The sequence below is a fragment of the Lytechinus variegatus genome, chromosome 3 (assembly GCF_018143015.1).
Source record: "Lytechinus variegatus isolate NC3 chromosome 3, Lvar_3.0, whole genome shotgun sequence".
In the NCBI taxonomy this organism is placed as follows: Eukaryota; Metazoa; Echinodermata; class Echinoidea; order Temnopleuroida; family Toxopneustidae; genus Lytechinus; species Lytechinus variegatus.
The window spans coordinates 2,612,149-2,638,837 of record NC_054742.1 but is presented as its reverse complement, the minus strand read 5'-3'; the positions used below and the strand labels follow the sequence as shown (position 1 = coordinate 2,638,837).

The 26,689-nt window shown below is 34.6% G+C and overlaps 1 protein-coding gene across 1 annotated transcript in view; it reads right to left on the bottom strand.

Moving 5' to 3' along the window:
• The window catches only part of LOC121411944 (atrial natriuretic peptide receptor 1-like), a 38,762-nt gene that overhangs the window by 548 nt on the left and 11,525 nt on the right, over positions 1–26,689 (bottom strand). The window contains exons 2-15 of the mRNA XM_041604856.1: positions 22,965–23,110; positions 18,369–18,524; positions 16,212–16,347; positions 15,197–15,291; positions 11,976–12,126; positions 9,117–9,201; positions 7,587–7,698; positions 5,690–5,755; positions 5,120–5,197; positions 4,041–4,145; positions 3,156–3,227; positions 2,436–2,598; positions 522–671; positions 6–104 (exon numbers count right to left, since the gene is read on the bottom strand). Of these exons, the coding sequence (XP_041460790.1) occupies positions 6–104; positions 522–671; positions 2,436–2,598; positions 3,156–3,227; positions 4,041–4,145; positions 5,120–5,197; positions 5,690–5,755; positions 7,587–7,698; positions 9,117–9,201; positions 11,976–12,126; positions 15,197–15,291; positions 16,212–16,347; positions 18,369–18,524; positions 22,965–23,110 (1,614 nt within the window). The remainder of the gene's footprint in view (positions 1–5; positions 105–521; positions 672–2,435; positions 2,599–3,155; positions 3,228–4,040; positions 4,146–5,119; positions 5,198–5,689; positions 5,756–7,586; positions 7,699–9,116; positions 9,202–11,975; positions 12,127–15,196; positions 15,292–16,211; positions 16,348–18,368; positions 18,525–22,964; positions 23,111–26,689) is intronic.

Genomic DNA, 26,689 nt, shown 5'->3' with positions numbered 1-26,689 from the left:
CCAACATGCTTGTATGATAGACCGAATTTCATCAGTACACATTTGAGGGTCAATCTTAGGACGGAAAGGGGGCACATTCGTCTCTTTCAGCTTCTTAATGATTTCTATAAAAATATAAAATCACGTAAAATAATGATTTCCAAACATTCTCGATCATCTCAATTAAAGCATAACAATTGTAAACATAGAATAATACTAATAAATTGTACTTCTATTATAACGAGCGGTTAAGATGAAAATAAAGAAAATAAATCATTGATTTCAGTTAAAACACTACTAGATCTGTATTTTTGTATTGCTTTCACACCCTTCTTTTTTGTTTCCTTCATGTCCAATTTCAGCATCAGCAGTGCATTTGAATAGCCAACATGATGCGTTATAGTCAGTATAGTCCCTAAAAAACACTATCCCACTGGCATAGTGATGGGAAGATAGGACCAGGAAACAGAGCTGGGTTACTAACTTGAGCATGTTGAGTCAAGGGTAATAAATTTCTATGTGATTATGAGTATTTTCATTACCATCTATTTCCATTGTGTTTCTTTCTTCCTCGAATGGGCGCGCTCTTGAGACGATTTCTTGCATGATAATACCGACACTATAGATGTCGCCCTTCTGAGTTGGCTGTTGATCGGGTGATCTCAGTATTTCGGGAGATTTCCATAGCATTTCTGTGAACCAGAAATCAAGAAATTTTAGGCTCTGTGCCATGTTTCATCAGCAACAAATGGAGGGAACATGGGGCAATAAAGATATGAATTGCCCGTATTTTTGTCTCACCAGCATAGCAGAGTGAGGCCATATATATGCGCCGCGTTTCCGGTGGCGTCAACACCAAATCTTAACCGAATGTTAAGATTTTGAAATGACAGCATAACTTAGAAAATATATAGACCTAGTTCATGAAAGTTGGCCATAAGATTAATTAAGTATTACTTAATATCCTGCCTGAGTTTCATGTCACATGACCAAGGTCAAAGGTCATTTAGGGTCAATGAAATTAGACCTTGTTGGGGGAATCAACATCAAAATCTTAACCTAAGATTAAGTTTTTAAAATGTCATCATAACTTAGAAAATATTTGAACCTAGATCATGAAACTTAAACATAAGGTTGATCAAGTATCACTGAATATCCTGTGCAAGTTTCAAGTATCATGATTAAGGTCAAAGGTTATTTAGGGTCAATGAACTTTGGCCAAATTGGGGGTATTTGTTGAATTACCATCATAAGTTTGAAAGTATATTGGTCTAGTTCATTAAACTTGGACACAAGAGTAATCAAATATCACTGACCATCCTGTGCGCATTTCAGCTCAAATGACCAAGGACAAAGGTCAATGAACTTTGGCCATAATGGGGTATCGGTTGAATTACCATCATAACTTTGTGTGTTTATGGATCTGTTTCATGAAACTTGGAAATAAGAGTAATCAAGTATCACTGAACATCCTGTGCGAGTTTCAGGTCACATGATCAAGGTCAAAGGTCATGTAAGGACAATGAACTTTGGCTATTTTGGAGGTGTTTGTTGAATTGCCATCACATCTCTGTAAGTGTATTGGTCTAGTTCAAAATGGGTAAAGGATGTGCTTACTAAGAGTTAAATTTAATTCGGGTGGCAAAATTGTCACAAAATGCTTGAATGTATCCGTTTTTTTCAATTGACTAAAAGTGCAAGGGAAATGTATGAGAAATGTTTCGTAGGGTAAGTTTGATTTACCCTTTACACTGCGTCAAAACGAACATTTCTGCGCAAACAGATTTCTGCGAGATTCACAAAAATGGACAGTACCCATGCATTCAAGTGTAACATTCTGTCAAAAAAAATTACTTTCATTGGATAGATGAGACCCAAACCAAAGAATATACTTGAAAAACTGACCCACATGTTGTATATTTTTTGTAACTTCCAGAGCTTTTTCAAGGTGTAAACTTTTGGGGTTTTTTGATACGCACTGTGTATCGAGAAGTTTGAATCACTGAACAATACAATGGTAATATACGGATGACGGAATATCTAACTAGGGAAAGACGTCGATCATAATATACCATGGAAATTCTGAAAAAGACTCCTGTGCTCAAAATCTCGATGAACATACTTAACAAAAAACATTGGGAAGTTTGGATTAAATTACAATTGTATATTATTTAATCGAAAATATGAATGTTTTGTCAGGAAAGTACCTTGGGAACATTATATGGGCTATGAATGTTGTAAGGAAACATACCCACAACTGTGTACTGATTTCTATTCCTATAATGACTGCATTGATGCATTCTGGGTATGGAACAGTGACTGACTCGTGATTTATGCTATTCTATTGAGCTTTGGTGCTTTCCCTATTTAATTCTCTACCAAAATCGTTTACAAACTGATGGCACCAGGCAAATCTGTCCAATCTCTCGTATTCTAAAAAAAATGGAAAGCCCTACTCTGTGGGTTCTTTGCCGAATGATCTTCGCTGTTATCGATGTCTCTAAATGTGGCGAGTCCGTAGTCAGTGAGCTTGAGAACGAACCGGCTGTCGACCACGCAGTTTGATGATGATAGTCTACCATGAAGAACGATAACACTGTTGTGTAGGTAGTGCAGTCCCTAGAATGATCAAGATTGACATTGTAATTCCATGCAGTAAAGCTAATATCGACAATTTTTTTTCATGAGCCACAGATGTATATTTTCCCCTAGCTTCGTTAATGAGCTACAATCCTGTGTATTTACACTTTAAAAAAAAGTTTACCCATTATTGGGTAAAATGGGTACTTGCTTGTCGGTTTGATAAAAAGATACCAAATATTTTGTAAGTTTTACGCAATGTTGCATTGAAAATTACCCTTAAAACCTGCATTTGGCCCAGTATGGGCTAAAAAAATTACCCAGCAGCAAACATGTATAAGTTACTTTTTTTACCTAATATGGGGTAAAATTTTACTCAGTGTTTTTAGAGTGTATACCGGTGCAGATTAATATCATCTTCATGAATGCCGTGTTATAAATTTCTTTACTTTAAAAATAATCATTATCCTCACCATCATCGTCGCCGTCATCATAAAGAAAGCTAGAGACAAGCAGGTGGCCGAAAACGGTATGGACATGATTGTTTTTTTTTTACGTTTCTTTATGTTAGGAACAAACTAAACAATCGTACTTACACGCATAACATCAGTAATGAGAGAATTCTTAAACATATTGTCGAGTTGTAAAGCCTCATTTTCCACGATGTCCTGAAAAGAAATTGAAACGAACGAAATAGTTCAGAGCCTACAACAACAAAACGATTATTAGTTGAAAAGCAAAAATATGTAAAGAAAGATTTACACGTTTAATTACATTCCTTATTCGTAAATCAGTAGGCCTATTAAACAAATGAATGTGGATCGAATAAGTTTCTCTTTCCTCTTTTCTTTCTTTCATTATTTTATTTTTCCTTCTAATTCTTTTTCCTTATTGTTTCTTTACCTCCCTTCCCTTCTTCCCCCTTCCTGTTTTTCTTCTTTCTTTGTGTGTTTCTTTCTTTCAAAGAATGAAGGAAACATTTTTCTTTCCTTCATTCCTTCTTTCTTTTCTCCTCCTTTATTTTTTCTTTCACACATTTATTCATCTTCCCTTCCTTTATTATTTTTTTGTTATATTCAATTTAAAGAATGACGGAAAACTTTTTTTCTCTTTTATGCTTTCTTTCATCCTTCTTTCATTCGAACGTTCTTTTGTTCCTTTTTTATCGTTTTCCTTCATTGGCCCTTTCAGTTTTTCTTCTCAATTCATCTTTTTCTTCTTTTCCTTCTCTCCTTCACTCTTTCCTTCACCCTCCTTTCTAATTCTTAATATTTTTTACAAGTCTAACACTGTGTAGCCCTCTTTGTTCTTTTTTGTCGATTGTCCCGTATTTCATTTTGTGAAATCTGGTCACCCTGATATGGATATATACATGTATATTTATGTGTGTGAGGGTGTGTGTGTGTGTGTGTGTATATATTTTTTTTTAAAGAAAAATGTGGTAAGCTAAATCAGGTATTACAGATTGATACATATCATACCTGAAGACTTCCTTTGGGGCAGTACTCTGAAATTATTGAAATGTTTGGGGCATCAACGCATGCGCCCACAAAACGAACGAGGTTATTGTGCTCCACTTGACGCAACTGTGGTGTACAAATACAATGATAGGAAAAATTTATTGTTATGGCGCAAAACATCTCAGCGAAATTCAGAGCTCTACACCGGGTTTTAGCATATAGAAAAATCTACTTGTTCCGTCATTACAACATAGCTTCCTTACGTTTTAAAATCAAGATTCGCTGACATGTTTGCATTGCATAATGATCCCTCCCTCATGGTGAAGAGAACAGCGATGTGACAGGTTTAGAAGAAAGTATTCAGATTGTGGTCAATGCATTGTGCATGCATATCGCGCATCAATATTTACTCCTTACAAATTTGAGGAGATTTGACTATCGACTGTACACGTGCCACATACATGTACTTGATATTCATTTTAATACTTCTTACATAAATGAACAACTGCAGCAACACGTGAGAAATGTGATGTAATTGAGTTCAGCCAAACACGCGTCGCAATTTAGGCCTACCATCCATCGATTCGTAAGATTAGGAATTACAAACTAACCTATATAAAACATGAGGTTTGTCCTTGATACTCCGAGCCTAAGTAAATGAAATTTTATTGTTGTTTCCATTACATAAATCATGGGACGGAAATTACTCTTCGATTCGACTAATGGTAATGGGTATTTCGTAAAGAGAATATTCAAGACTTTCTTGATATTGCGTCTTTTTTTAAATAAACACGAAATTTTATTTTAACAGTTTACCACTGGTTGGTTCTGTGTTATATTTCGTGTCACAAATTGGTAGTTATGAAAAAGACAAACACGACGAAAGTCAAGAGAGCAGTGTATTCAGATTTTAAAAAGAGATATGTTCAGCTCTAAATAAATGATAACCAAACAAGCACAGGTCCATTTTATTTGAATTTAACGTCCTCTTTGCTTTCCAATGCACTTTACATAAGTATCTTTGTGATTACAAATGAATTTAAATAAATATCGCCTATTGTTTTAAAGCAGGATTTAGTATTAAATGATAGAATACTTACATAATTAAGTTCTTTTAGTACATCCCGAGTTAAATCTAGTTTGGTTTTCTCAATCCTCCTGATCATCACCAGTCGACCCTATTCGAATTAAGAAAAAAAAAACAGCCAATACACGCTACCTAACTATTGCTTTATCATGATTGAATGAAAATAATCAAACTTCAAAGACACTTCATTGTGTACAAATCCCGAAAAGTTTATTTTATCAGTATTTCAACATTTTACTTAAAAGAGAGATATACAAATCCTATTTCTTTGCAATACGTCGGCGGAGACAGACTGAGCTTGGAAAACAATATTCCATTCGATTGTCCGCTTTCCACACACAGAATCCGAGACCGAAAAGGCTGACGCATTCTGTTTGATTTTCATAACATTCTGGAAATAGCCTCTGACAAAAGGACGGATAATATGAATCCCAGGAATATTTCACTGATATGAAGTGTATACATGTTGCAGATTGCAAGTGTTGTGTAGGTTGGGGCCCATTCGATTTGGTTTTAATTTGTCTCATACCGTCCTCAAATTTCCGGCATGATTTTCCTCAATTGCCAAATACATTAAACATACCTTAAAGTTGGCTACAGTTGCGAACATCTGTCTCTGATGTGATGTTCCATGTCCAATGGAGGTTACCTGTCATAATAATGAAACAAAAATATAACTGTAAAAATGTTCAAAGAGGTTCATCTCATCTGATGGATGTTGGAGGAAATTTCTACCTTGAGACGGCGACTTAATATCCGGTCTTCTATTGCAGTCACCGTCTGAAAGGGCCTTCACTTTAAATTACCTAATTGCCCTGATATAATGTTTGAAAATGGAAATATCTCTGATAACCCCTAAAAAATTATGAAAATCGATATATATATATATAATATATATATATATATATATATATATATATATATATATATATTGCATATTGCATGGTATTAATGGACTTTTTTCACTTCGGTCAACTGATCCTCTTGTCAGCAGGGTCGCCGGGTACAAGTCTTTTTTTTTTAAGTATATAAGCAACAATTTATCTACGATATTTTTATGAAACACACAGTTTGTCGATGGTGTGGTAAATTAAAATGCAATACATGTTTTGTATATTTTGATTGATTTTGAGACGAATAAAAAGTGCAAAGATGAAAAAAGAAGACTGCAATTATGACTATTTTCCCAGACTGATTCTTGGAAAATTCGGTCGTAATAATAAGTGCATGTCCTCTACCGGTATAGAATGATAAAGAAGTTCCCTTTAATCTTTATTCCAATCTAGAAAGTCTATTCTTACTCGTTTCATGCACGAAACAACTTTGGAATTTCTCGAAATCTTTGTTCATATACATCAATAAAACAGATCGACTCATTTCAAATTATTTCATTTAGAATTTATCGAGTGTGATATCTCGAATGAAGAGGAAGTTTGAATGAAGATAATGTGTAAGATTTTTTTGACATAGACCTTAAGCATGTTACAATCTGACAACTTTCATTTTACATTGATCAAATCGAGATGTGTTTTAGTATTAACAAACTAACAACCCCAATTATTTCAACCGTTGTGCATGCAAAGTCTCACCTTGGCGTGACTTGCAAATATATAGGATTCTACTCCACTGATTTTATCTTGGTCTGTATAGACTTATGATAGCATCATTCAGTGGAGAGATGTATAATACACTCCTTTTTGAATCATCGGAAGAAAATTCCAATTTACCCTCTTTTTTTCTTTCTCCCCTGGGTTTTGGTTCTCTTCCACTTCGCTCCCCTTTCGTTCATTCGCTTTCTTTCATTTTCTTGAATGCACCATGGAGCTGGGAACTAACTAATCAGATTAATGTCAACCAATGCACGATATATAGATTTATCTTGTGTTTCTTGTCAAGCATGACATCGGCGGGGAAACTGAAAAGCAAATGAGACTGACAATAAAATAAAAAAATATGTCATATCATGTACGTAATTTTTTGTTACTTTATGAATACATGTACTTATTTTCTTACCTGATATATTATTTATTGTATAGGCCTACAGATGTTTTTATATGGTTTATACTGGGAATCTTTCATATTCATCTTAAGAGTCGCTAATGTGATTGTTAAGGTCAGTTCACTTTGCAGACACCACGTAGTGTGTATCTTAATTTTGTCCATCATCTTCTTAAATTAAAGGCCAAGTCCATCTCAACTTTCGATTTCGGTGAAATTTTAGTGTAATACCTACTTGATTTTTTTTTCTAATTATTCAAAGGAACCTTTTGATGGATTGACTTAAAGTTTATAATTATTATTCGCAAATCATCTCTTACGTGTTATTTGCTCGTAGTTGCAAGTTTATGTGTAAAGTAGCATTTTTAGAAAAGTTCATTTTCAAACAGTTTAATTCAATTGAGTATTTTTTCTCCATTCATTCTAACCTGCAGATGGTCAAAGAAACCTCGAAATGTTGAGCTCCCCTTATTTATACTTACGAAAGAGCCAGAAAACTTTGACTGTCCCGACTTGGTTTCTTCCGGAAATACAAGTTCATCCCAAGACAGCTTCCAAGACATACGAAGAAGTTCAGCATCTAGACGCATTTTCCTTTAAAATGATCAGAAAATGATGTTATCCTCTCTGCTTTTCAAAATTATTGCAATATAATAAATTTGTGAAAAATTGAATCTGACAGCTCGTTTCACTGACATTAAAGGCTTGTCATGGTCGTTTATTTCATTCTTGTAATTCATGTAACTATTTCAATTACGTAACAAGTGGAATGCCTCTGGCCGTCTCACCTGCATCACGCGATTCAACATAGCAGCAGTGCTGACTTTGAAAACTACTATAACTGGCAAAAGATGTTCATTGATACTTGGTTACTCTTATTTCCACCTTTTATGAACTAGAACAATACACTTTTAAGGTTATGATGGTAGTTCAACGAATACCCCCAATTCGGCCAAAGTTCATTGACCCTAAATGACCTTTGACCTTGATCATGTGACCTGAAACTTGCACAGGATGTTCAGTGATACTTAATTGCTCTTATGTCAAAGTTCAAGAACTAGATCCATAAAATTTCAAAGTTATGATGACAATTCCTAAAATACCCCCAACATGGCTAAAGTTTGTTGACCCTAAGTGACCTTTAACCTTGGTCATCTGACCTGAAACTCGCACATGATATTCAGAGATACATGGTTGCTCTTATGTCCAAGTTTCATGAACTAGGTCCATCAACTTTTTAAGTTATGACAATTCCTAAAAAAAAAAACCTACATGGCCAAAGTTTGTTGACCCTAACGGACCTTTGACCTTAAGCATGTGATCTTCAGTGATACACTATAACCTTAATGTATACTTTCGAAGTTATGACAACATTTAAACAAGTGGAATGCCTCTGGCCGTCTCACCTGCAACACGCGGTTCAATATAGCAGCAGTGCTGACTTTGAAAACTACTCTAACTCGCACAAGATGTTCAGTGATACATGGTTACTCTTATGTCCACTTTTTATGAACTAGACCAATAAACTTACAGAGATATGATGGTTATTCAACAAAAACCCAACATGGCCAAAGTTCATTGACCTTACATGACCTTTGATCTTGATCATGTGACCTGAAATGCGCACAAGATGTTCAGTGATACTTGATTACTCTAATGTCCAAGTTTAACGAACTAGACCAATAAACTTTCTAAGTTATGATGACATTTCAAAAACTTAACCTCAGGTTAAGATTTTGATGTTGATTCCCTCAACATGGTCTAAGTTCATTGATCCTAAATGACCTGTGAACTTGGTCATGTGACATGAAACTCTAATAGGATTTTCAGTAACACTTGATTAACCTTATGGCTAAGTTTCATGAACTAGGTCCATATACTTTCTAAGTTATGATGTCATTTCAAAAACTTAACCTCAGGTTAAGATTTGATGTTGACGCCGCCGCCGCCGTCGAAAAAGCGGCGCCTTTAGTCTCACTCTGCTATGCAGGTGAGACAAAAACTACGCCTACCTGTATACAAGGACTAGGATAAGAACCGATAAGAGTATCACTGAGGCTGCAGCTATCCCAGAAATGGCAAGAGTTGAAAGCCTCCCTAAACAAAAAAAAAAGAAAAAAGAAAACCTTTAGACAGACGAGTGTGTTATGTTAACTAATTACATTGATTTAAAACTTAGAATGAATTAAAAGGACAAGTCTAGCCAAAAGTAGATTTGAATAATAGGAGGAAATCCAACAAGCATTACACTGAAAATTTCATCAAAATCGGATGTAAAATAAGAAAGTTAAAAATTTCGTTTATTTTCACAAAACAGTTAGTCATGTCCTGGTAGGTATGCAAATGAGCACACTGATGAATTCCCCCCTCACTATTTCTTTTGTATTTTATGGTATGAAATATGAAAAAAAAATCAAATTTTCTCCTCATTGTCATGTGAAACAAAGTTTCATTCCTCCCTGAACATGTGGAATTACCATCATTTAACATCGTATGGTTACGTCAAGTTGGTCGTTATTGTCCAATATGTAATATTGTATAATTCACACAATAAAAAAAAATGATAATGAGTGGGGGCATCATCGACTCTCTCATTTGCATATCACTGAGATATGAATATAACTGCTTTGTGAAAAAAGCGAAACTTAAAAATGTCATAACTTTTTGTTTTACATCCGATTTGATGAAATTGTCAGCATTATGCTTGTTGATTTTCTATACATGTATGTCGATTCAAATCAACAAATTTCTGGGGTGGACTTTACTTTTGAATAAATGAATTTGCCGCGGGATATTTTTTATCTACTATCATGGAAAGCGCAATACATAGTACGCCTTATATGCATTTTTTTTCTAAATCACAAAAGTGGGGCAATTTTACTATCACCTTGATTCAGATTCATCGGTTTATTGCCAAGAAAACAGTCGAGAGACTGATACAAACAAAGGTTACAGAGTAATCTTAAATGTATAGTGAGATAAGTGAATCCAAATATCAGAAAAATAATGATGATAGTGAATTGTTCAATATAAATTATTTAGGCACATTGCACTACAGAGTATATATTATACAGTGCGTCCCACAAAAAGCAAACCGAGATTTATCGATGATTTATCATAACTTAATCACAAATACAATAAACAAATGACCTACCATTGTAAAGCTTAGATTCTCCTCTTTCATCGGATATTACTAAGATTATTTCTCATTCACGCATGAGTGAGCAAAAACAATTTGAAGAGGGGATACAAAAAAGTCATTTGGCGGGCTGTATCTGGGTTTCAAAAGGAAAAACACATTTTTAAAAGTTCGATATCTGCTCTTTAATTTGATACCTCAATTAAAGAAAATGGTCCAGAAATAACAAAGCTCTGGTTATTTTAAATAAGGCTTGAATTTCAATAATTTCATAGAATGAATAGGTTTTACAGGCTAGCGTGCAAACTCACTCGACACTCCATTTTGTTAACGATCAGCCATGCATTAAGTATTTTGTTAACCATGCGATAGCTTCTGTGGGAAACCGTTATTTAATGAAATTATGGAAATACAAGCATTGTTTCGAGGGACATAACGTTTTTACTGCTTGACCATTTTTTGTGATTAAGGTATCAAATAAAAGAGGAGATATTGAACCTTTTAGGCATGTGATTTTCATTTTGAAATTCAGATACCCCCGCCAAATGAGTTTTTGGTATCCTTTCTACAAATTGTTTTTGCTCACTCATGCGTGAATAAGGAATAATCTAAGTTATATGAGATGAAAGAGGAGATTCTAAGCTTTAGGTAATTTGTTTATTGTATTTGTGATTAGGTTATGTTAAATCATCGTTTCGTTTTTTTTCTGGGACGCACTGTATATCATATATTTGAAATATGTCTACATATGGAATGATGTTTGCATCTTTTTTTACTTTCCAGAATGCTTCTGACATGTCTGAAGAAGTGTAGGGAAATAGTGTGATGGTGATGATGTTAGTGTTAGTGGTCATTTCAGTCACCACGACCAGTGCAGCAACAGTATATAAAATAATAGTTAAATTATTATATAGGTGAGCAGTAGTAGTACAGTTAGGACTAGTAGTAGTAATACAATAGTAAGATAAAAAGTATACGAAGAAGTGATGGGAAAAAAAGTAGTTACACTATAAAAACGAATCAGTAAAAAATAACTAGTTTACATGGTCAGCTGGGGGCAACTGTTATTTCAGTAATATTTGATTGTTTTCTAGTCATATTTTACTAGAACATAATTTTTTTTGACAAGAATTTATGTCAGAAATGTGATTATCAGTGATTGTCATAAAAGTTGCACCCAGCTGACTACTGGTCTAGTCAATTTGACTAACTTGTTGTAAGAGTGCAGTAATTGTAGTAGAAGTTGTAGTAGTTGTTGTAAAAGTAGCTGTTGTAGTAATAGTAATGGTAGAAGTAGTGATAGTAGTAGTAGTAGTAGTGGAAGAAGTAGTAGCAGCAGCAGCAACAGTAGTAATGATAGTAGTAGTAGTGGTAGTAGTAGGGTTAGTAGAAGTAGTAGTGGTGGTTGTGGTGGTGATGGTAGTAGTAGTTGTTGTAGAAGTAGTAGTAGCAGTAGTAGTGGAGGTGGTGGTAGTTAGTAGAAGTAGTAGTAGTAGTAGTGGTGATAGTAGTAGTAGTAGTAGTGTTAGTAGAAGTAGTAGTGATGGTGGTTGTGGTGGTGGTGATGGTGGTGGTAGTGGTAGTAGTAGTAGTAGTAGAAGAGGTAGTAGTAGTAGTAGTAGTAGTAGTAGTAGTAGAGGTAGTAGTAGTAGTAGTAGTAGTAGTAGTAGTAGTAGTAGTAGTACTTGAATGTGGCTGCATGAGTTGAATATTGGTCATGGTCGTTACTTACCGTCAGGTTGACATTCAGGATTTTCATTGTAGAATCCACAGAGCGGTGTATCTCTCGGAGGTCCAGTTGCACCTCCTGGCCATTTAATTGATTTACCAGGGACTGGTGTGTATTTCAATCCAGATGATGTTAAATAAAAGTTACCAACCACCTACAAAAAACATATTTCAATAGGATTTTATTTGCATTTGAACTATTGAAACTTTATATTTTAGAATTTTTTGTTTAAAGAATTCAAGGTTTAGTGAAATACTTTTGATCGCATGTCATAAGGTGGTTCAATTTCACGAACAGTGTAAAAATGGTCAAAAAAGTTATTTTTATATGTTATAGGTATTTGAATTTTCAAATGCGTTTTTTCTCAAATTGGACCTTCTGCACATAAAATGGTGAAAAAATTAATGCTACATTGGATCACACTTGTATTTGCAGTTGTATTATTTAAACATCAATGCTTGCATCCATAACAAAAAAAATGTAATCTGTTCTAATTTTGCATTTGTTTTCCCCAAACAAGTGACCCTCACCCTTAGATACCTTGCAAATTCATTACAACATGATTAGAAAAAGTTTTTTTTGCAATGATACTAGACTTTGAAATAGTATAAATGAAGTTTACAAATGAAATAATTAACTTTTTTTCTAAATTTAATAAATATATAGATGGATTGCAGATTTTAGGTAACATGCATATGTAGCTAATTGTTGAATATTTTCAAAGTTGTCAAATTTTAATAAGGCGTAGTTGTTCTTTGCATGTAAACTGACTAGAAATATGAGACCGATAGTCAGTATTCTTGTTTATGTACATGACATATATAATATAATATATTATGGCATAATTATACATGTTTTAATTGTTATTTAAGTTAATTAACTTAACATAATTACCTGCATGCCTACATCTTTTTTTTAATAAATGTACATCAACTTTAAAAAAGATGCATAAAGTGAAATTAGACCAAATCTATATTGAAATTAAAGAAATTAGAGGGAAAATGTTTTTGAATGTATATATCGGCTAACTTTTTCCGACTTAATATAATATAATAATTAGGCAGATCATTAATAATTCAATTGTATATAGGTTCATTGAAATAGTTTCAAATGTTTGTTTTCGACAATAAATGAACTTTATTTTATTTAAGTAGTGACATTAAATTAACAAATGCTTTAAATGAACAAAAATCATGGGTTAAACATCACATTTTAACATTTTTTTCATTTCCCGTATCCACCGGCTCCGCCACCCCTTTAACTTCCAATTCAATTTGCTGTAGTTTTTGTTGCTGATATTGTAGTGATCCAATTTATATTGATATATTTAGTCTATAGTTCTAGCTTCAAAATGAGACCTTACACAACAAATTTGGCCATGGGTCTGTGATGTAGCTACAATTTATCCACAGCAATGCGTGGAAATTTGTTTATCCGCCACCCTTTTTGCATATCCAACTTATAAAATGCGACCTTTTGGGAGTTGAAAACCATGCGTCGGTAAAGTAAATGTAATATTGCTTTTCTAATGATTCCCATCACAGACTCGGTCTATTTGACTTTATCGCATCTAATATGTCTAATGTAGCTTTATGTCTGTGATGTAGCTACAATTTATCCACAGCAATGCGTGGAAATTTGTTTATCCGCCACCCTTTTTGCATAGTTCTAGCTTCAAAATGAGACCTTACACAACAAATTTGGCCATGGGTCTGTGATGTAGCTACAATTTATCCACAGCAATGCGTGGAAATTTGTTTATCCGCCACCCTTTTTGCATATCCAACTTATGAAGTGCGACCTTTTGGGAGTTGAAAACCATGCGTCGGTAAAGTAAATGTAATATTGCTTTTCTAATGATTCCCATCACAGACTCGGTCTATTTGACTTTATCGCATCTAATATGTCTAATGTAGCTTTATGTATTAACAGTTCAATATTATCTCAGTCTTCTCAGTCCGAATGGATAATAGCCTCTACAATCGAGTATGTCGAGACAGCAAAGAAGCAATATTTCTAAGAGCTCTGTCTTTGAAATGAATTGGAAAAATAAAAGAAATGTCGCTTTTCCAGCAGTAAATATTTTTCAACATTACCACCCTGGTTTTTGTTCTGTTTGCAATCTTGTTACACAATATATTATGTACCAATTATTATGTTCATCATTTAATATTATAAAAAGTTACATAATTACATGCTTACTTGATTTAATTCATTTGAATAATGTCAACGATAATTAGATCAATGCTAATGACCTCCTGATGAGAGCCTATTTTTTTCAGTAATGAAATACAACGTCTTCGGGCAGTTTTATCCACAATGACCAGAAAAAAATTAACTGAATGTCATTTAGTGCACACGGTCAACTTAAAGAAATGGAATGGAAGCTAATAGGTCTAAAACAAAATCTGAGCTAGAAGGTCACACTTGTCACCTGTGTCTGTGATATGTTACAAAAATGAAGCCCAGAAAAAATTGCATTCGAAAATAATTATTAAGTGCTTCAAAAATTGAAATATAAAGTGACCGGAAACACCATCTTAATTTCATCCTATACACTTATGTGTACTATTTACAAAATCAGGGTTTGCCTTGTAGTTTGAGCTTTTCATTCTCAATGATGGTTGTTTTCAGGGTTTATTAGTTCTAATACATGTACTTGTACACATGTTTCATCTTGGTTTGAGGATTTTTTTATCGGCTGCTCACAAAGTTAAACAATACCTTTAATCGTGAAATTCTTATCTGGGTCCCGTAACACAAAGGTTAGCGATTGATCGTAAGCTTGATTTCTAAGATTGATTGTACATTGTAGTCAATGCAATCAATCGCATAAAAATGTTCTACGATCATTGCCAAGCTTTGTGTTACGGGTCCCTGGACATAATTATGAGAGAAAAAAAGTACTGCGTATTCTTGATAAAACCACAAGGCGTATGAGATATTCAAAATTGTGAGAAAAAACTATTGCTATCCACCTATTGATGACCATCAGAGAATGAGGATTAAGGAATGGTCGAATTCCCTAAACATTTAAATTGGGTTAATACCGGAAAGAAGGAAATACATCTGCATTGATAAGGTTTTGACATGTCATCCTCTTTCATTTTGCGCTTACTTTTCCCATGGTATTGATGGCTTCACATCGTATTTGGCTAACTTAATTAGATATTAAAATATGAAAATAATTGTCGGTGTAAATCAAAATCAAATAAGGCGTTTACCTCGAATGTACCGTTCTCCGTATCTGTCATGTCCCAAAGGGAGTACTCTGAATCACGATCACCGTTCTCATTGATTTTCACTTTTCCGTATAACCCTGAAATGTATACATTTGTCATTGAGCATCGTCAGTACCTCCAATACTAAAAATAAATCTATGACCGAAAACGGTATTTATTGATGAAAAGTAACATTTTCTATGTGCAATAAAGTAGATGAATGAAGATAGCTTTACGATATTGCTATATGGAAATATTGATGATAGTACTAATAATTGAATATATTATTATGATTGTGATGATGATGATGGTGACAATGATAATAACGTTGATATTAATGATGATGATATTGATAATGATAATAATGATAATTATAATGATGATATTAATAATATCAGTAATGACGGTGTCAAAAGAAATACAAACGAAAATCATAGCAATGATAGTTATAAACTTTACTGCGCGTGTTGGACCATTAACACTCTAACGAAAAAGGAATTAAAAAATCCTTAATTGAAACTGGAAAATCCTATAGACAGATCAACCTGAAAACATTGTATGTTAGTGCGTCACCACGTTAGGATAAAAAAATACCAGAAAAAAAAATTCAACTCCTGTTCGCGCTCGCATTATTTTATTTTGTGAGACAGGTTCGTATCATGATTGCGAATGTTCCCCTTCGTTAGGTGTAAATATCAACAATTTTCAGCTCGGGCTACTCGCTCGGGTTATGTGATCAGTGAGATAATATCCGTTTAATATCCATTAATTAAGTGACTAAAAATTTGTGCTGGTGCCCCCCCCCCCCCCCATTCCGTGACCCACGGTACGCCATTGATCATTAATACATTGATATGGCAAACGCCGTCGATATTCAAAGAGTGGCAACGCATGAATTTTGCGATCTATGAAAGCACTTTAATAAGAAGCTGTATTATACAATCATATCAAGACTAAAACGCACATCCTTTCCGACACACGCACACCAGCACACAATTCAAAAAAAGTAAGAACTGACCGTCGAATGTCCTGTTCCACATTTTCTTGGTAACAGCATGACCGTCATATACATCTCCTCCCTCAGCGATTGTTTCATTAATTGCCAATGAATATAATATCATTACGTCATAGAATGCAGAAGCCAAGAAGATATTCTGTATTTGAATTTAAAACAAACACAAGAAAATCTGAAAAAAAATACTTTTCCATGTCTTTTTAAACACAGTGAAATGTTGTCATTACGATTTACATATGAATTTTATTTTTTCCTGTTTCATGAATCTTTGAGCAACGTCGTTTTCTTCCTTGGTGTTTTTGTGCGCTTTAAAAAAAATATGAAGTTTTTTATAACTCTTATCATTAACATTCTCTATTTAACTTTCAGGAATAGATTGGTTGTTGGGAGTGTGTTCTCATTAGTTGAGAGTCTCTCGGTTGTAGAATAGAGTCGCAATCAATTTTGTCAAAAGGTTAGTTAGATTCAAATGTGAATCAATTTTTTTAGCACAATCAATAAAAAGATCGCTTTTGAAATTTAAAATATAGTTGTGGAAAAAATTTGCTACTCAAAATGATTGATCTCGTTTTTATGAATTTTACACTACACTCTTAAAAGGGTTGGGCAAAAAGACCCAATTTTTAACCATCACTGGGCAACATACTGTCAATTTAAAAAATTGGTTTAAATCTGTCCAAATTGTAATAAAACTAATAATTGGGTAATATATTTGCTCGATTGGATAATAATTGCCCATGATATAGAGTGCATCCCACAAAAAACGAAACAGAGATTTAGCGATGATTTATCATAACTTAATCATATATACAATAGACGAATGAGCTAACAATGTAAAGCTTAAGGCGACCGCGCACCTTACGATTGGTCTGCGAATAAAATGTTGTAGAATTTGATGCTAATATTGAGACTTTGGATATCTTACTGTGTAATGTTCGACATCATCGTACGAATACCTATGTTCAAATCTGTGACTATGTTATCATTCTTCTTAGAATAAAAGCGAATTTAATACCTAATCATAATGACGTCATAGCAGTCGTACGATTGGCGACGATTTGAAACTAATTTACTAAAATAAAGATTTATAATCTTTCAAAATGGTTATAGTAGTATTCTTTCAATTAATTTTAACCTCAAATATGATGATATGTTCCATTCACATTTTCAGAAAATGAGCAAAGTGCGGTGACCTTTTTTACTATTTTATCTGACTTTACTTAGATTATCCCTCATTCACGCATGAGTGAGCAAAAAAAAAATGAAGAAAGGATACCAAAAAGTCATTTGGCAGGGGGTTTCTGAATTACAAAAAGAAATCATGTGCTTATAACGTTTACTATTTGCTCTTTTATTTGAAAATGGTCAAGAAGTAAAAAAGGTTATGTTCCCTCGAAAAAATGTTTGTATTTCCATAATTTCATTGAGGAAACGTGTTTCCACTTGTTTCCCACAGAAGCTATCGCACGGTTAACAAAATACTTAATGCCTTATCGTGAACAAAACGGAGTGTCGAGTGAGTTTGAACGATAGCCTGTAAAACCTCTTCATTTTATGAAATTATTGAAATTCAAGCCTTATTTCAAATAACCAGAACTTTGTCATTTCCTGACTATTTTCTGTAATTGAGGTATCAAATTATAAAGAGCAGATATTGAACTTTTCAGAAATGTGGTTTTCTTTTTGAAAGCCAGATACCGCCCGCCAATTGATTTTTTGGTATCCCCTCTTCAAATTGTTTTAACTCACTCATGCGTGAATAAATAAATATATATATATATTACCAACATACATTACCAAACACAGCGGACAGTATGTTGCCAAACATGTTAAGTGTGTGTACTTCGTCATAATTTACATGTTCGTATACATGACGTTCATGGAAATGTTTAATCTATAGATGTACTTGTTATTTAAAGAGAGTAGACGCTAAAACAGTTTGTTCATATCTTTAGTCAGCCTGTATTTCCATGGGAATCAGAATTTCATAACAATCATTATCGTCATTCCCTTTTGATACCCTTATGATGCAATTCCTATTTGTGCTGTTTATAAATTTGTATGCCTTTTCGACAAAATATTTCTTTCAGTGCTACTAGTAGTCCTACTGGGGAAAAAACCCACTGTACTTTTAATACCCTCGTGAATAGCTTCACTTACCGAGCCAGAGTCGGAATCAGTAATATTAAAGTCTCTTTTTTGCCTTTCAATGACATTTTGTTCGAACTCTCGGTAAGCTTCTGACGTAGGCTCAAAAACACGAATCGTCATCAAAGCTTGATAAGCGACCTTGGCCTCTGCATCGCGATCATCACCCTAGAGCCATCAAAGAAAGAGAGCCAGGAAAAGTAGGAAATGAAATAAATTTAAAGAAAATGAAAAGGAGGGTGTCGAGAGTAAAACAATTATAACGAATTAAGAAGGTTGTGTGAATGACAGTGAAGTTAAGGGGTGAGAGAGATAGGAAGAGGAAAGAGAAGACCAATAAAAAAAAATCCCAGAAGAACAGGATGATAGGAGTAGAGAGTACTGTTAGTAGTGAGGAGCGTATCAACAGAAAGATAAAGAGATACCGATGGACGAAAAAGTGACAGAGTGGTTAATAGGGTTTAATAAAAGATTGATTGTTATTGAAATGAGGTTGATAAATCTCATTAAACACAAATCACAGACTGAGAGTATAATCCAATATATATGAATATTCAGCCTAATGATAAAATTAGATAAGATTCATGTGTTTCCTTAAGATTTATATCGTAAGATAACGGTCACGTTTTTTTTTCATGGCCTGCGACTACTAACTGAACAATCTCACAAATGTGTTATATATTGATCTAAGGAAGATGTGAACTTGGTAGGTGTTCCATGCCTGGTAACGCTCTCTCTTGAACTTAATCAACACAAATGGAAATTTAAAAAAAAATAGGATCACCATTCTCGTCGTGCAGTACGTGCAGAACTTACAGCTTCAAAAAACACCCCCACCCTCCCCCTTATTGCCATGATGATTTCTTAAGCGGTGGTTATATTTACTTTCCGCTGTATAAGTGGGGAAATGATAAATGACATCATCAGCTCGCGTAAAGTACATATTGATGTATAATAACATTTTTAGTAATGAAAAACTCTATCATATATTTTTTAATTCGTTCATTTCTTTCTTCTTTTTTTTGTTAATAATGTTAAATTGTTTGTATACTCCACATACTACTTTCATATATACACCTCCATAGACGGTTAAAACATGGACCTATTATGGTTGAAATAATCAGAATTCAGTATAGTGTTATCACAAAGTAAGAATCAATGTTGAAAATCCGAGCCCCGGTTTAATGCGAATAAGACATTGAGCCTGTGGGATAAAGGCCTTTACATTGTATCAATCCACACATACATAGTACGTCATTAGACGGGTCAAACCATGTTTTGACCCGGAACAACTGTTGCAACAAATGATCTTTCATCTGTTTCTGGCAGTATTTGGCCTCAGGAATAACATTATTATTATTGTTATTGTTAATACTTATGATTTGTACTGCGCTTTACCCATTAGGCCCAAAGCGCTTACAATGAATTAATTAAATGTAATATTTTAAAATCTACCAAATTCCGCATACGGGAAAGTATTAATTTTCAAGATGGCGTTCAAGATGGCCGCCATTCACTGAAAATGAATATAACTCACTCATTATCCACCCTAAAATCCTACTTAGGTTCACATTCCATGGTCCAGTGGGTAAACGAATTTATTGATACGAGGTAGAGTGAATATTAGTACTCCAGGGTACCAGGAAAATCCAATATGGCGCCCAAAATGGCTGCCGTAGGATTAAAAAAAATCCACTTAAGTGGCTTTAATTTGGTTTCTATTTAGTGGTTTTAATGGTGACGTAGTAAATCGGAACAAGTTGCAAGGACAGCCAGTGCTCTGGTGTGTCCAAGATGTGATTCCGATGTCAACACCATGGTTTCATGGTTAATATAATACGTTTTGACTGGTTTCATTGATATATGGTTGTCCAGTTTGCCTAAAAATCCAAGAGGGTTTTCAAAAAAACATTTAAAACGACTCATAATCACTCAATAATGGTCAGAGTTCTACAATATCTATCTGTATAATGTTTGTGTCTAAATTGTAGTTTGAATGATCAAATAATACATTCGGACAAGTAACAAGGATGGTTAGTACATTACATTTTGTCTAAAAAAATCCATGGTGGATTCTAAAATTTAATCAAAATGGGTGCTGCTTCCAACTCATGAAACAATGTGATAACTTATCCCCATGCATTTAAGTGTACACACCAAGATTATTTCGCACGTCGGGTGGATATTGTTTGAACTATGTCAATTTTTAAGTAACAGCAGTCACTTTGGAACCCTTTTCTTTTTAAAGCCAACTTGGATTTTTTGACATACCCGACACCTGCCTGTCCTGTCAACTTTACCCAATATATTACTTGACCCTTTAAGCCCGAGTGTATACACCAAAATCATACCTCCAATGTGTATTTCTAATAAACTATGTATACTTTTAAGTAACAAAAGTCGATTACACCCCATTTTTTTGAAGTCACCTTGGATTTGTTTTTAACATACAGACAACTGACTGGTCTTGTAACTTACCCTATTGTTTTACTTGACCCTTTAAACCATGGTTTAGACACCAAACTCATATTCCCCAGACAGATATTAAATAAACTATGTCCTTTTCTAAGTAACATCAGACATTTTTTACTCTTTTTGGAAGCCATCTTGGAATTTTTGATATACTAGACCACTGACTGTCATTGTAACTTGTCCTAATATGTCATTTTACCCTTGAAACAATATTTTAGACACCGAAATTTTCTCAAATTTTTCTCAATAAAATTAGCTTTGCCACTTTTTTGTATCAGCAGCCATTTTAGAATCAATCTTGGAAGCCATATTGGATTTTTGGTCATATCAGACCACTGACTGTCCTTAAAACTTGTCTTAGTGTATTATTTTTACCATTGAAACCAGTAGTTTATACACCAAAATGGCATCTCCCAGGCCGATATGAAATAAACAATGTCCGCTTTAAGTAACCGCAGTCAATTTAGAATCAATATTTGGAAGCCAACATAGATTTTTTTGAAATACCAGGCCTCTGACTGTCCTTGTCATTTGCCCTAATGTATCAATTGACCCTTGAAACCAGTGGTTTAGACACCAAAATCACATCTCTCAGGCCAAAATGAAGTATTAGCAGCCATTTCAGAATAATTTTTTTGAATTTATCGCGCACTTTTGCACATACCAGACCATTGAATTTCCTTGTTATATACTTGCCCAAATGTATTATTTGACCCATTTACCATAATTATGGTATAGACACTTGGAAGCCATCTTGGATTTTTTAACATACTGGACTACTGACTGTCCTTGTTAATTTAGTTATCCATGTCCATTTTAGTTGTCAACAGCCATTTCAAACTCCATTTTTGGAAGCCATCTAGAATTTTGGACACCATCTTGGATTTTTTTTTTTGACACAGCAAACCACTGTCTGTCCTTGTAACTTGTTCTAAAGTATTACTTTACCATTAAAACCATTGAATAAAAACCAAATTAAAGCCACTTAGATAAATTTTGGATTTTCAGCCTACGGTAGCCATTTTGGGAGCCATCTTGGATTTGTCAGGTACAATGGAGGACTTATAAATAACTCTAGCCTGTATCGACAATTTTTTTTACCTCCTAGACCATGGAATATGAATCGAAATAGGAATGAGTCATCCATTTTCAGTGAATTGCGGCCATATTGGACGCCATCTTGAAAATAACCACTCTCCTGGATGTGGATTTTGGTAGATTTTAGTATGTTATTTCTGAGGTCAAATAGTACAAAAGGCCGTTGAAAAATCATTTAATGCAATTTGTTCCGGGTAAGGGTATTTTTGGTCGTATGTTGACCCGTCTACATAGATTTTGTCTAACTATAAGGCTCAAAGCCACTAACAACACCTATGCCTAACGGCGCTATCTGTGCGTTCATTCTGCTCGTGGTGTTAGTGACTTGTCAGCGCCAACAGCACCTTCATTAACAGTGTTTCTGTGCGGCCACTACTGATTAAGGCTTTCATCACAAATACTGTATCGAAATGTTTCAGCGTTTATTCTTTTGACATGGAAACTCGTGAAGTTTTTAAATTTCTTCACCAAACAAGTTTTCAAATTAACAATTTAATTCATTAATCAATTTATGTCTCTATTTTGCTTGATCCCTCTTCATGTTTTCGTATTATATACGATTGCGCATTCTTCCGAATCCCGACCCTACTTGGACAGCAGTTTGGTCGGATGGGATAAAATATGTGTTATGGGAAGCGTTTCATGAAAGGACTTGTCGGACGTTTTATCCCACAAGTCCTGTTTTATCAGACAGTAACCGTGCATCTTAGCCAATCAAAATCAAGGAAAGTTTTCAGTTCTGTCGGACGAAAATATTGATGAAATGCTCCCCTGTTTTACGATTCTGATGCATTGGCTTTAAACAAGTTCATTTGGACTGCATTTTCATAGGTCTCTTTGTTATATTGGTACTCTTGATACAAATTCATTTTCATAAAACTATTGTAATTTATTGTTTAGTGAAAAATAACATATTATCAAATTGTTGCATTCTTTGGTAAGGAATCAGTGACTGTCAAATAACTTGAGCTTTTACTGTTCAAGGTGGCTGTTTCAGATTGATTTTAAGGGACGAATTGATAGAGATGCCACACTTACACGCTTCCATGAGTCGTTCCCGAACAACTGTTCATCTCGAAAAGGGATGATGTTAATGAAAGCGTAGTCTCCGTTGATAAGATCTAAATCGTAGGCATGGAGCATGATCTCTCGTAAAGTATCTCCATCCACGGCCATGAAGATGACTGCATCAGCGTAGAAAAGAGAGAGAGAGACGGAAGTTATTATAGTTAATATGAGAAATTAGGTCGACTTTAGTGCGGGTTATTTTTTCTCGTAAAGGTGATAGATTATTTCAAGAGAATATAAAGAGACAAACAGACCAAATCGAGAATATATTAAAATGAAGAAAAATGACAACACTTATAGCAGTTTTCATTGCTTCAATTTCAAAGAGTGCATGATGTAGTAGTATGCGAATGATGAAACTGAAGGAGTAATGTGGACAAGTGAAACGAGATCTCTTTAATGTGATGATACTAATAACAGAGAGAAAGAGGGAGGGAGAGAGAATAAAAATTGGAGATAGTGTAGACGATGATAGTTAATTGATGAAGATATAGTGTAAAAAATGAAAACAAATTACTTCTAGCTTCTTCAACGGCGTGGAGAAGGGCCAAGTTTTTATCAGGGAACGACCTAACTGAGATATCGTGACTGTCAATCTTTAATTTCAATAGTTCCTCATTTACTGCTCCTTCAATGAGTGACCAATAGTTAAAACCACCATCCCACATCGCTGATACCACACGCCATCCAAAATAACGCAAGAGCTCCACACTCGAATAGGCGTATCCACTGGCAATTACATGGGTGGTTCGGGTTAAGGTGCTATAGATGTCATCGTTTTCAAGGAGTCGACTGGTCGCAAGACCTGAGAAAACTGGAATGTCCCAAGCGGCACCCAACTCGGCCACACATAACATGTTCCCACTGCATGGTGGACCCATTATTGCCGCCAGAGGACGATTGAAGTAAGTTTTTGCGACAATGGCGGCAGCTTTACGCTCACCTCGGAAACACATGATGGTTACATGTTCCAAACTAAGGGAAAAGTTACTATATTCACCCACTCTGACTCTTCGACGAATTTCTTCAACGGCTATATCTATAGCAGGGCCATTATACCGATAGCCCAATCTCGAACTGTTCCCATGAAATATCAATAGATATAAATCAGTAGGCGTACATGGCGAAATTTTTGCAGTCATAACAACTAGAAAAAGTGCGACTGCTAGATATGCCGGAGAAAAAATAGGAATGATGGTTTGCACTTTCCTCATAATTTTCAAAGTTGATATTAATCACCAAATGAATAATCGTTCAAACTTTACAAGTGTTGGACCATGGAGACATAGACAGAAAACTGAAATTTAGATTGCCAAAGATTTCTTTACAGGCAAAGGAGAAGAAATAATACGTTGTTCTGCCATTTGAGCTTGGCTGCTTTAATATGTGCGGATCATTTTCGTGCTTTTGATACCCAAACTTAAAAACCATCGTTTACGAGACGTACGCCCCAGGTTGACATATTGGAACGATCCAATCATGTCCAATTTATCTCAATCCAATAATGTGAGTAAAGTCGTGTTTGCGAAAGAAAGGGGATCGGGTTAACATAGTAGAGAATTTGTGTATTCATGTGAGTCTAGACATGCGCAAGTTAAATATGTAATACAAGCGATTCTAGATGGAGCTGATGGGCGAACAAGCGATTGAAAAAATGTGACCCTTTCACTACAATATATATTTATAGAATTTGCCATAAAGTCTATAATTAAAAGAAATAATGAAATATTCCCCCCCCCATTTTCGTTTTTTCTGACCGAGATATATTTAGGGGTCCATGCCTCCAAGCCCCCCCCCCATCTGTACGCAAGTTATGCTTTCCTTTGCTTTTTTGCTGTCCATTACTTTTCATTGTGTTCTAATTACTAATTCACAAAAATAGTGTGATATTGAGGCTCATCATTCAACCTTGGCTTTTAGGAAATAATTTGTACTGTCTGATACCGGTTTTTTTTAATTAATAAGGATTAGTTTAGAGAGTTCATATCATATCTTGTTTCATGTATGCATTATTTCAGGAACAGTAATCTGACTAGATTTGGATATCATAAGGTCAAAGGTCAAAGTCATTATAATACTTCAAAATTTTCGTTCTCGATATAAAAGAATAATCGCTTGGGGGATCAATATCAGATTTGGCTTATATATACGTATGGGAGTTATGGTGATCTGAATTGATTTGGGGATTATTAAGGTCAAAGGAGCAATTATTGGTGAATTTTAAAATTTATGTGACATATATTTTGTCTGGCAGTGACGGAGGCAAACAGTTTGATTGCGTGCAATCGAAAATCAATCTAGTTGTTTTTCAACTCAACATGGTGTTCTCTATAATATGATATTTTGCTAATTTTATCAATTAGTTGCCCGTGAGACATGTTTGTTTTTAACATTGAGCTAAGTAATCCGATGCTGCAGGAGCTATATATTTTATTACCAACTGGTTCCATGACATTTGCTCCGGCGAAAACTGTTCCTCTCTATAACTACACACTAATCGAATGACCTACAACAAACCTGGGCTTAACACTATAACGTACCCTAATCCTAACCCTAACATAAAACCCTTAATTTATTGTGAAAGAAATGGATGAAGAGAAGAGAACAGTGGTAGGCGTAGCTTAAATCAAGGTTCCCCAGAGCTATCTACCCTTTTGGAAAAAATTGGTGATGCCGAAAAAGTGTCTCCGGTGACTTAACCACTAGACCACAGAGAAGGGTTAGTGGCTAGGGCGACCCTGATCTGATTGACCGTCAGATTGACAGATTTTCGACACTATACCAATTATGATTTCAATAAAGAGGAGACAAAATTTTACCTATATAGCTTGCATGAAGTATCTATCCGTGGCAATACAATATGGAAATGGTAATTGACGACTCAAAGTGGCAAATATATTGGAGGCGGGCCAATTCAAATAAAATTTGCTGACAAGTAAACTAAGACGATTCCGTAGGAAAAGGATAAACACGAAGGGGTTGATATGATGTACGGGAGTTAGATGCAAATGATTCTGAAAAACGAAATTAAGAATCTAAAAAAAGAATGGTTTGGTGGCAAAATACGCCCATCAAATTCCCTGAAAAATCTGTAAAACCAGTGATAATGACCTTTCTTTTGATTGATGTATCGTGTACATGACGAAAATTAAAGTGCTGTAAGAAACAATTTTGTTATTTTCTGCTTCAAATGAATTTTTTATAAGTTAACACATTGCTGCTTTCAAATAAAAAAAAATCGATGACTCAACAATAGATAACTTTTTATTATCCTACCAACATTTTTTTACATAAACAATGTGTGATGCTTCCGTTCCCCCCAATAAACAACTACAGTTATTTTCAAACTTTATACAAATTTGCGTCGTTTTCGCTTACTCTATTTTCTTTCACAGCAGACATTATGTTCTGTATCAACTGCCAATCCATCTCGAGAATCGAGTAGTGTCTGTCGTTTGGCTCTCCTTTCCACAAATGTCAACAACTACTCCATTCTGTTTGAAAACCAATTACTTTGTAGAGCAGACTTCATTAAGACGGAAATGAAGACAAATTACACGACTTTTTTTCTTGTGCAAAAGAAAACACACGAATACTTAACACTTTCAATACCAGAACCCTGTAAAACGAGAATCTGAGTATATCGTTGATACATGGAATATGGTATGACATCACTTTGTCTTTACCAATTAAAT